General features: G+C 38.2%; 1 protein-coding gene and 2 long non-coding RNA genes across 3 annotated transcripts; all 3 read right to left on the bottom strand.

The window, feature by feature from the left end:
• Nucleotides 1-565: 565 nt before the first annotated feature.
• LOC137169660 (uncharacterized) lies at nt 566-3,229 on the bottom strand. The gene is made up of 4 exons (XR_010924507.1): nt 3,178-3,229; nt 2,544-2,639; nt 2,218-2,351; nt 566-1,154 (listed from the first exon to the last, which is right to left on the bottom strand). It is a non-coding gene; the product is annotated as an uncharacterized lncRNA (long non-coding RNA).
• A 1,739-nt stretch (nt 3,230-4,968) lies between these two features.
• Nucleotides 4,969-7,133, bottom strand: LOC137169580 (tripartite motif-containing protein 16-like). The gene has a single exon (XM_067572851.1). The coding sequence runs from the start codon at nt 7,097-7,099 to the stop codon at nt 5,417-5,419; it is 1,683 nt and encodes a 560-aa protein (XP_067428952.1). The 5' UTR covers nt 7,100-7,133; the 3' UTR covers nt 4,969-5,416.
• Nucleotides 7,134-8,527: 1,394 nt separating this feature from the next.
• On the bottom strand, nt 8,528-9,374 carry LOC137169095 (uncharacterized). The gene is made up of 2 exons (XR_010924400.1): nt 9,199-9,374; nt 8,528-9,116 (listed from the first exon to the last, which is right to left on the bottom strand). It is a non-coding gene; the product is annotated as an uncharacterized lncRNA (long non-coding RNA).
• Nucleotides 9,375-12,209: the final 2,835 nt, after the last annotated feature.

The following is a 12,209-nucleotide window of genomic DNA, read 5'->3' as shown; positions in this document are numbered from 1 at the left end:
AGCTGGAAGGAAAACAGCTGATAACTGCTCCAATGTTTTATCATTTGATTATAGATCTACAGCAGCGTCTGTCTGTCACACAATAAAACACAAATAGACAATTTAAACCTGTTAATTACTGAAAGAACAGAACTGACATAAAGAAGCAATAAAAAGAGTTTGTGTTTATGTAAAAACTAAAAGAATATCAGCCAATACATTATCAGCTTTTTGTTTTTTACTCTCAAAAATCAATATTAGATTAAAACATATTGTGTTGTTTGGACTCAATTTCCAACAGTTAAAACTTGTGCAGTTTTATTTTGGGAACACGACTAACAAATTTTAATCATACTTGACAATTATGATGGAAACTGATGAAAAATATATTAGTGACCTTTCAGCCTTCAGTTAAAACAGCTGCCTGATGTCTGAACCATGTACGTACTTAACCTGACATGATAAAGATTTTTAAAAATCTAAAATAAGCAGAAACAGATTAAGTGTGTTTCATTGGTCAGAACTAATATGGGCGTGTTTATCTGTTATTTATGTACATTTCTACTGTAAACAAACTGAAACAGCATCAGAAAACAACAACTTTAATTTCTGTTGATATATTTACCTTCATAACACAGAAGCAGTATGAATAATATTACAGAGTTAAAGCAGATTCAAGAAAATCTGTTGCTTCTGTGTTCAATTGCAGACAAAAACGTGTTACCATAGCAACATAATGTCCTCTATACCAAAGTCTTTTCAAATTTTACAAAAAACTAAACATGGCTTCTCTTCAGATCATGTCGTCATTTGATCCCATTAAGTTTTCATCAGCTGACTGGATCTGAAAACCAGTTTCTGCTCTGTTTCCTCCCAGTTTACTACCAGTCCAACGAGTGGGCGGGCGTCTACGGCATCCGAGAGAGAGACCACGAAGCCTGGGCGGCCAAACAGGAGTGAAGGTGTCCGTCAGTTACAGTCCACAACAACACACAGCAGCTACTTCTTCTTCTTCTTCTTCTTCTTCTTCTTGTTCCCGAACATCTTGCTTCCTGTCCTGGCTCGGCCCAACATCTTCTTCTTGTTGAACATGGTCTTCTTCCTGCGCAGCGTCTTAACGTGGCGGTCTTGGATCCAGTCGTCACGCTGAGACTCCCACTTGATCTGCTTCAGGCCTGCGGGGGGACAGGAAGTGTTAGAAAGACAAGGAGAGGACGTCTGCATCACGTCCCGCCTCTGGTTTTAGGAATCAGATGGAACATCGTAATGAAAGTCATTTCTGTTTTTACCTACATTTGTCAAATGATGGAAAATATGAATATTGTGATATTAATTTGATCTCTCAGCCCTAATTTATTTATGCAGTGAGTGTTTGAAGCTGATTTTGTCTCTGTGGAGAAGTTATGAAATGTTGCTGGTATCCAGCCGACTCAATAAAAACGTTTCTCTCATCTTTTCCTTTTTTTTAAACGTGATGATCAGAGTCTGATGTTGTTTCACGTGCAACATTTAATAAATGTTTATAACACACTGTAATGTAGTGTTCAGGACATTCTTAAGTGAACAGTTATTATACTATTACAACTGTGTTTTGAGAGATATTTGAGGACGTCATCTTGGTCTTTGGGAAACAGGGATCGACATTTTTTGGATCACACAACTAATCGATTCATCGACAAAATAATCAACAGATGAACTTTTCAACAATCAACAGATGATCTAAACCAAAGTAAGAGCAGCTCATCCTCCAAGCTGTGTAAAAAGTATTTCAGTGTGTGGAGTCAAACTGTTGTATTGTTGGGGAATTACTTCAGATGTTCAAGTAGAAAATGTGTCAAAACATAAAGACAAAATATTTCTTTAGTCTTCTTAGTGTCCACGTGTCTTAAATGATTATTGAAAGTTCTGGCAGACCGTCTATAAGACTATTTCTCTTCTTATTTTGAGAAGGTGGCAGGTAATGCAAGAATTCAAGTGAATGTGTTTTGTGTTTTTACAAATTGTATTTTATATTTCGTGTCAAAGTTTGTGTTTGAAGGAAAAAACGAAAGAACATCAAAAAAGGGAGATACAAGGTTTGTTCCTCCTGCTTATCTGAAAGTTTTCCTCCTGTCAGATATTTTTTACATTAAACCTGCTGCCATCAGGTAGATTTCAGGTTGTCTTCATTTCAACTATTTCAGTTGTTGCAGTCACTCGGGAATAAACTCTAAATTTTTCAGTTTCTCTTCGTCTCACCTCCTCCTCAGAAGCAAACACAGCAGCGTCTTTGTTTCCTTTCTTCTTCTTCTTCTTCTTCTTCTTCTTCTTCTTCTTCTTCTTCTTCTTCTTCTTCTTCTTCTTCTTCTTCTTCTTCTTCGTCTGTTTTGAACCTGTGAGCAGGAGCAGCCATCAATAAAACAACTTTAAAATGAGTCGATCAACAGTCTGCAGCTCAGACATCACAGTTTTTAAAGCGGAGGATTATTCACAAAAGAAGGAAAACTCACACTTTATATACTTTACTAAATAAAAACAGGACAAATGAAGGCAGATAAAAAGAGAAAGTTCAACTCAGCATTAACCTAAAGATCCAGAGAAGTCGAGCTCCTCTGAGGATTTTCTCTTCCCCTTCTTGGTACGAGGAGTGATATCTGGAGCTTCCATCTCTTCATCTGAATCTGCAAAGAAACTATTTTTATTTCATTATTTGACGCAGAAAAAGTTGAATTCATAATCTTATGTAATAGAAACAAGATATTAATATATTATGATGTCTTTAAGGATTTAATAAACATACAACACTGAGTGTGTCATGATTTTTCTTCCCACTCAGACACATTTTCTTACAGATAACAAAAAAACACAAGTAAAGTTGACGTCATTTTTGTAATTTACTGTTTTTCTTTGATTCATTTTTTAATCTCCACATGTAGATGTAGCTTTAGTGCACTGTAACAACATATTTCATGTCTTCTTAATAATTCTATCACTTATTTTTTCTAATGTTTTTAAAATGTTTTAATGATATTTAATATATTTTTGTTTCATCTATGTTTTTCTGTGTTTGTATGCAAACAGAACTTCTGCACATCTTCCACCTTTAGTTTTTCATGTCGTATTAAAATGACACTTTTTTTGGACAATATTAGATAATAAAGTGTGTTTGATCCACTCTGAGTAACAGGATGAAAACTGTGATGAAGGTTTGTAACTCACCACCAAACGCAGCATCGTCATCCTCCAGCTCTGGAACTGAAACAAGACAAAAATAAATAAAAAATAAAGCGATGCAGGAAAAAATCTGTCAGTAACACATCTGATTAACACATGAACCATAAACAAACACAAGTCCACACACAGGGGTTACACTGTTTACAGAAATATTTCTACTTGTATTGAAGGATCAGAGTTCTTGTTGCATCACTTCTTATGAACAGCAGGGGGAGTCTGGCTGCTAAAGACCAGTTAAAACGACTCCAAACTCCTGAATGTGTTCAGTTTTCATGTCTGGAGACGTTTCTTTACATGTAAAATGAATAAAACACTCAAAGTACTCACAGTACTTTTACTTTAATACTTTAAGTACACTTTACTGCTAATACTTATGTACTTTTACTCTGAGTACTTCTTCCACCTCTGACCAAGTGTTAATCAAAGCTTTCATTTGATGTCTGTGACAATTAAATAAAAGACAACTTGAAATGTGCTTAAGTTGTAACAAGAGGCTTACAGATCAATCTAAATATCCAGCTGATATCTTACCAGTAAGTAACAAGAAATCATGATACAGAAATGCCAAATGTATTTTTCAGCTAAATAACAAGTAGAGCTGCAACTAACTATTATTTTTCTTATCCATTCATCTGTTGATTAATTTCTTGATCAGTTGATTAGTTGTTTGGTCTATAAAATGTCAGAAAACAGTCAAATAAATGCTGATCACAGTTTCCCAAAGCCCAAGATAACGTCATCAAATTGCTTGTTTTGTCCAAAATCCAAAGATATTCAGTTTACTGTCATGTAAGACTAAGAAAAGCAACAAATCCTCAAATACGACGAGCTGAAAATGACTTAATCCTTACAAGTTTGGTCCTCAAATGTCTTGTTTTGTCACAACCAACAGTCCACAACGCAAAGATATTCAGTTTACTGTCATAGAGGACTAAATAAACCAGAAAATACTCACGTTTGAGAAGCTGGAATCAGAAAAAGATATTTCTTTTTTTAAAAAAGAGAGAGAGAGGCTCAAAACGAAGAATCAATTATCAAAATACTTTTTAATAACTGGTGATTCATTTTCTGTGGATTTCATTGTTACAGCTCTACTGTTACTGTCGCATTTAAATGAGTGATTCTTATCAAAAATGTTTGTGTTTATGTAAAAACTAAAAGAATATCAGCCAATATATTATCAGCTTTTTATTTTTACTCTCAAAAATCAAAATTTGATGCTACTTTATATTTCCACTCCACTACATTTATTTGACAGCTTTAGTTACCTATCAGATCAATATTTTACACATAAAACATTTGATCAGTTTGTTATATATGTATTGTTATAGATTAGACTATTCAACAGTATAAGGTGTTAAATTAGCTCCACCTAGAAAGCATTAAATGCTTTAGTGAAGAAAGCTGAAAGTACAGAGACTGACTGACAAACGTTTGTCTGCTCTGAACATGAACTCTGTACTTTGTGGTGTTTCAGGAGGAAAACTGCCTCAAATAAACTCTCATTTTAGTTTCACATTTTCTCCACAAGCTTTGAATGAGATCCTGAGATGAAGACAGAAGAAAATACTTTGCTCACTGTTGAAAAAAAACATCTTTATTTATTGATTATGTAAAGTTTCAGATTACATCCAATCAGTAAAGTCTATTTAATGACTCTAGTTCAATGATTTCATGTACAGATTCACTTCATCCACACAATCACTTAGTTTAACCCAGAATGTCAGCTATGTACAAGAACATAATAAATGATTATTATCATAATAATTACACTTTGATTGTACATTTCTTTATCAATTTACAAAGTGATGAGAACAAAATATCTATGATGAAGGAAGTTCTGCTGTTTTCTCTGTTTAAGACGCTGAAGTGGAAGAGAAACAACAGCACACAAATACATCAATACAAACATGAAACTAACATTTAGAACGAAGAGAAGTTCACATTTTCATCTGAAGAAACATCAGTGAAGATTAAAAACATCATCATGAGCAGTGATAGCCTCCATGGATAAAAACACACAGGAAAAAGTGAATTTTAAAGGAACTCAAAACATCAACAGAACAAATGAAAAGAAAAAAAAAGTTGACAATCCCAGTTTGATTGACAGCTGATCTCTGTGCAGTTCAGAAACACCACAGCAACGAGCTCTCAGAAACAATGGAGACAAAAACATGAAGAATTACAACAGAATCTGACACATGAAGTCTGAAATGACTTCTGTCTATTTCAGTTTACACAACTCAGCTGTGGATCCATCAATATAAAGCCCAAGTCCAGCATAGAGAGGCTGAGTGAATGTGGTCTGGACTCTGTGGAGGAGAGTCATGGTTTCAGAGACGCTGTAGAAAGACAGAATACCTGCTCTGTGATCCAGGTACACTCCTACTTCGGAGGAATCAGGACATGAGACGGGAGTTTGAATTTTGTTGAACAAAAATGTATAACTGAAAGGGCTACAATTTAAAGACCAAGATTTGTTATTACGTCCAAATCCACATTCATCAGAGCCTCCTGCTCTGCTGATATTCTTGTATGCGACTGCTACATCAACTCCCCATAACAATCCCCCTCTCCACTCCACCTCCCAGTAACAACGTCCAGTCAGACTCTCTCTACTCAGGACCTGACAACATCCAGTGAATCTGTCTGGGTGACTAGAATAAGACTGTTGTTCACCCATGAATGATGCTTTTCTGTTCCCCTCAGATAATAACAGATGTGTGTTTGCTGTGTTTGGATCCAGTGTGATTTCACGTGAATATTTTAAGAACTCAGCTCTGGTCTTGGGTTCTGGTTGTGGCAGTAAAACGTCCACTTCAGTCACTGTCAGTGAGATGTTTGTCCATTTCACCCTCAGGATGTCCTGTAGTTGATCTCTGAGCTCTGACACAGCTGCTGTCACATCCTCAAAGTATCTCAGAGGACGGATATTGATGCTGGATGAGTCTGTAGGTTCACTGAGTTGTGACAGTGAGGGATAGTTGTGTAGAAACTGGATGTGATCCTCTGTGTGTGAGAACTGCTTCAGTTCAGCGTCTTTCCTCTTCAGCTCAGTGATCTCCTGCTCCAGCTTCTCCTGAAGCTCTTTGACTCGACTCACTTCAGTTTCCTGCTGGGATCTGATCTGCTGCTTCACATCAGAGCTTCTTTTCTGGATGAGACGGATCAGCTCAGTGAAGATCTTCTCACTGTCCTCCACTGCTTTATCAGCAGAGCGACTGACGGCCTTCACCTCCTGTTGAAGCAGCTTCACATCTTTCTCTCTGTCCTGGATTCTCTGCTGGATGTTTTGTCGACTCACCTCGAGCTCTCTCTGCCTCTCAGTCCTTTCTGCTGCAGCTGAGACTGTGTCGTGGCCTTTATGTTCATCCATAGTGCAGAGATAACAGATACTCTGCTGATCAGTACGGCAGAATATCTTCATCACCTCATCATGACGAGAGCAGATGTTCTCCTGGAGCTTCTTGGAGGGGTCGACCAGCTTGTGTTTTTTAAATGTAGTTGATTCAAAGTGAGTCTGGAGGTGTTTCTCACAGTAAGAAGCCAGACACACCAGACAGGACTTGAGGGCTTTCAGCTTCCTCCCAGTGCAGACATCACAGGCCACATCTTCAGGTCCAGCATAGCAGTGATCAGCAGGAGCAGCTTGGAGTCCAGTCTTCTTCAGCTGCTCCACTAAAGCTGCTAACATGGTGCTTTTCACCAGGACAGGCCTCGGTGCGAAGGTCTGTCTGCACTGAGGGCAGCTGTAGATCTTCCTCTGATCCTCTCCATCCCAGTATCCTGTAATACAGCTCATGCAGTAGCTGTGTCCACAGGGAATAGTCACCGGATCCTTCAGTAGATCCAGACAGATCGAACAAGAGAAGGTTTCTCGGTCCAGCTCATCTCCTTTCTGCGCCATTTCAGCTCTCAGCAGCAACGACTGTCTGAGTTTCACTTCCTGAGAAAGTGAAACAAGTTTCAGCTCTGGTCTCAACAACACATGTTTCTGCAGTAAATGCAGCCTGACAGCTCTTGTGCATGTTGGTTACACCCATCTTCAAATTGTAGATGTGAAGGGGAGGGAACAAGGAAATATGAGCAGAGTTCAACTTGTTGTGTTTGAGAGCAGGAAGAAGAGGGAGGGCTTATCAAGCGCTGATTCATTCCAGGTAGAGGAGCAGTTTTAAAAGTTACTGGATGCTTTTCATTTGGCTAACGTGGCTCCTCACTTCCCTCACTCACATCTCAGCTCCTCCCAGCGAGGACGGAGGAATTTAATTCACCAAAAGGGACGTCCTCACTCACTGCGGCCTTATTTTGAGGAGACGACAATGACGCACAACATCTACACTGTCAAATATGAAGACATCAGCTATCAGTATGTAGAAATTATTAATGAACAGTTTAAAGAGTTAATTAGCTGAATTCTAAGTTGAAACTTTAACCTGTTCCTTAATAATTTCTACATATTGATAACTGGAAGGAAAACACCCGATAAGTGCCCCAATGTTTTATCATTTGATTATAGATCTACGGCAGCGTCTACCTGTCACAGAATAGAAAATTTAAGTTAATTACTGAAAGAACAGAATCAACATAAAGGAGCCATGAAAACAGCTGCAGGCTGCAGAATATGTTTAAATGAAATGTTGCTTATTTAGTTTGTGACAGTCTGACGTCCTTTTGAAGTCCTTACAGAAGTGAGCTATCAATATGTAGAAATTATTAAGGAACAGTTCAAGAGTTAATTAGCTGAACATGAATTTTAAGCTTAAACTTTAAACGTAATAATTTCTACATATTGATAGCTGGAAGGAAAACAGCTGATAACTGCAGATCTACAGCAGCGTCTGTCTGTCACACAATAAAACACAAATAGACAATTTAAACCTGTTAATTACTGAAAGAACAGAACTGACATAAAGAAGCAATAAAAAGAGTTTGTGTTTATGTAAAAACTAAAAGAATATCAGCCAATACATTATCAGCTTTTTGTTTTTTACTCTCAAAAATCAATATTAGATTAAAACATATTGTGTTGTTTGGACTCAATTTCCAACAGTTAAAACTTGTGCAGTTTTATTTTGGGAACACGACTAACAAATTTCAATCATACTTGACAATTATGATGGAAACTGATGAAAAATATATTAGTGACCTTTCAGCCTTCAGTTAAAACAGCTGCCTGATGTCTGAACCATGTACGTACTTAACCTGACATGATAAAGATTTTTAAAAATCTAAAATAAGCAGAAACAGATTAAGTGTGTTTCATTGGTCAGAACTAATATGGGCGTGTTTATCTGTTATTTATGTACATTTCTACTGTAAACAAACTGAAACAGCATCAGAAAACAACAACTTTAATTTCTGTTGATATATTTACCTTCATAACACAGAAGCAGTATGAATAATATTACAGAGTTAAAGCAGATTCAAGAAAATCTGTTGCTTCTGTGTTCAATTGCAGACAAAAACGTGTTACCATAGCAACATAATGTTCTGTATAACAAAGTCTTTTCAAATTTTACAGAAAACTAAACATGGCTTCTCTTCAGATCATGTCGTCATTTGATCCCATTAAGTTTTCATCAGCTGACTGGATCTGAAAACCAGTTTCTGCTCTGTTTCCTCCCAGTTTACTACCAGTCCAACGAGTGGGCGGGCGTCTACGGCATCCGAGAGAGAGACCACGAAGCCTGGGCGGCCAAACAGGAGTGAAGGTGTCCGTCAGTTACAGTCCACAACAACACACAGCAGCTACTTCTTCTTCTTCTTCTTCTTCTTCTTCTTGTTCCCGAACATCTTGCTTCCTGTCCTGGCTCGGCCCAACATCTTCTTCTTGTTGAACATGGTCTTCTTCCTGCGCAGCGTCTTAACGTCGCGGTCTTGGATCCAGTCGTCACGCTGAGACTCCCACTTGATCTGCTTCAGGCCTGCGGGGGGACAGGAAGTGTTAGAAAGACAAGGAGAGGACGTCTGCATCACATCATCAAGTGTCGCTCAGGTGTCTCTTACCTGCTTTGTCTCTGTTGTTCATGGCGTTCAGTCCGATGTTGTCAAACTTAGAGCCGGCGTTCTCATCCAGCAGGGAACCAAACTGAAAAACACCAAACAATTTTTAACTGAAACAGGAAGTTTTCAATCCAACACACTGTGTTTTATGTTATATGGTGAAAACCTTTTATCTCCAACATAACTTTTCAATGGCAAGATGGCTGAGGTCACTTGGTGACTGAGGACATGGCATCCAACATTTGGTTGCGTGACAGACACTTTGTAGTGTAGTTTGGACAGTACACTAGCTTAACCAAACAATTTGGTGGCCTACACTATGGGGAGTAGCTTCCTGTGGAAGAGGGGTAGCTACGGCACTGTCTAGTGGTTCTAGTGGGCACAACAGATTTTAACATGCACTAACTGAGATGCAGGGCAGTCAGAGGATTGTTTCTTAAAGTGGACTCAGGCTGGAATGCATGGCTGTAACAGCAGAGGATAACTTCTAAATTTCACAGGGCTGGTAGCACGCTGTGGTTCTATCTCACAGGCTCTATTTCTTACTCAGGCCGGAATGCATGGCAGTAACAGCTAGGTACAAGCTCTCTATGTGTCACAGGGCTGGTGACACACTGTGTTTGAATTAAAAAGAGGAGCACTTGAATTAACACCCAATTCTGACAGCTTCAGTAGATTGCATTGAATATGTGGTATTCGAATGCTGAACTGAAATTCTTACACATCCTACAGAGTAGGTTCAACCTGAGTGGCTAGTAGCAACAACAAGGTCTAAGTGTAACACTATGAGGAATATTGTAAACACCTACAACGTTAGTTATCAATAACTCAAGATTTGGGTTACCAATTGCTTTAGCTAAAATTGATTTGAAAAACCAAATCTCACCACACTGCTCTTCTTTGTAAATACAGCTAGATATCTACTCCTGTGGCAGAGCAGTTGTGTTAAATATAAAGGCTTTTGGATCGTTTAAAAGTTTTAGATTCCAGAATTTTGGTACTGGGAAATTTTTTTTTCAAAATTATGCTGAAATTACTATTGAACAATTATGAATTGCCAATAATACTCTGCCTCACACGGGGCACCATTTTGTTGGGACTTGGTTACAAGTTTGGCTATGAGCAATAATTATTGATTATCAAATATAATTATTAATTATTAAAATCAATACAAAATATCAATAAGAATTAATAATAACAGGGCACCACCCTGGAGTCAGGTAAAAAGATAGCCAATTCAGTCTTAAAGTGTACTAATCTATCAATTTGGAACTTTGATTAATAAATAACTTAATAACTATAAACAAAATCACGATATCAATAGCTGGCTAAGGTTGAAGGATTTTGGGAGCTATTTGCAGAGCAGAGGTTGGCAAAACTCATGGCAACATTAAACAGACAGTGTGTATATCCAAAAGCATTTATTTAACAAAAAGGTAAAAGAGCAAAACACACAATATTAATCTAGCTAAATGTACCTATGTACAAGTCTGTGTGTGTGTGTGTGTGTGTGTGTGTGTGTGTGTGTGTGTGTGTGTGTGTGTGTGTATGTGTGGGGGGAAGGCAATGTCAAGATGTCTGAAGTCACTTGGTGAGTGAGCACATGGCATGTAGACAATATGGCCGACAGAGAGAACTACAGAGACAAAAGGCCAGACCATGTGGAGTCTTGAACCACCATTCACCACTTGAATGTGCTGCCTGAAGCAAAGTGTGCAGAGCTAGGTTTTAAACCTCTTAACTGTGTGGTTCTCTGTTTAAGGCCAATTGGTGTGGGTTAAAGGTGCCAGGTTAGGAAGAGGTTAGTTGCATGCAAGGCCTAGTTACTGGATGTAACATGTGTTAAGCACGCTAACATTAACTTAGGGGTGTGGCTATGCAATAACCTGACCATCACAACAACAGTTCAGTGAATAACCTTAGCCAAATCAATACATGTACAGTACATTGTTTAAGTTAAACATTCTTGCTTAGCTGTGCTATGCTTCACTATATATTACTAGGCTATGCCCACTTGTTACCAAGTCCATGGAGAAAGAGATCCTTTGTGGTGTTCTGCTTCCAACATATGGTTGGCCAGTGAGACCCAACACTTCCCTCACTCACTTCTCAGCTCCTCCCAGAGAGGACGGAGGAATTTAATTCACCAAAAGGGACGTCCTCACTCACTCCGGCCTTATTTTGAGGAGACGACAATGACGCACAGCATCTACATCGTCAATTATGAAGACATCAGCTATCAGTATGTAGAAATTATTAAGGAACAGTTTAAAGAGTTAATTAGCTGAATTCTAAGTTGAAACTTTGACCTGTTCCTTAATAATTTCTACATATTGATAACTGGAAGGAAAACACCCGATAAGTGCTCCAATGTTTTATCATTTGATTATAGATCTACAGCAGCATCTACCTGTCACAGAATAGAAAATTTAAGTTAATTACTGAAAGAACAGAATCAACATAAAGGAGCCATGAAAACAGCTGCAGCCTGCGGAATATGTTTAAATGAAATGTTGCTTATTTAGTTTGTGACAGTCTGACGTCCTTTTCAGGCTCAGGATGATTTTATAGGAGATGCAGCTGTGTGACGTCATATTTTCTTGAAGGAGCTGAGACGTACTGAAACAGAAAAGAAGAACAAAGGAGAAGCCTTCGGGCTTATGAAGAAAAATAAACAAACAGTGTTTTTATGATCCCTTCAGATCAGCTGACTAATCAATAAACACATTGGATCAAATGGGTGTTGCCGTCAGGTAAAAAACTTCCACAGAGGATACAGCTGAGGTTCTTCACTCTGAGCTCCTCCTCTCCTCGAGATGCATTTAAGTGATCAGAATCATGGATGTATTAGAAGAGCTCTAATAATACATCCATCATCCTCCATGATGGCGGAAGAAAAACATTTTCTGGGTCACAGTTGGAGGACTGCGAGTCCCACTTTATTACAGGGGTTTAGGTTAATAAACCCCTGTAATAACACCCCCTCTCTCTATTTCAATAACTCATGAATACAA

The sequence above is a fragment of the Thunnus thynnus genome, chromosome 18 (genome assembly GCF_963924715.1).
Source record: "Thunnus thynnus chromosome 18, fThuThy2.1, whole genome shotgun sequence".
Classification (NCBI taxonomy): Eukaryota; Metazoa; Chordata; class Actinopteri; order Scombriformes; family Scombridae; genus Thunnus; species Thunnus thynnus.
The sequence above is the reverse complement of the archived record's forward strand: the minus strand, read 5'-3'. Positions and strand labels throughout refer to the sequence as shown.

Coding starts and splice junctions, on each gene's coding strand:
- LOC137169580 (XM_067572851.1), bottom strand. CDS start 7,099: ATGGCGCAGAAAGGAGATGAGCTGGACCGAGAAACCTTCTCTTGTTCG.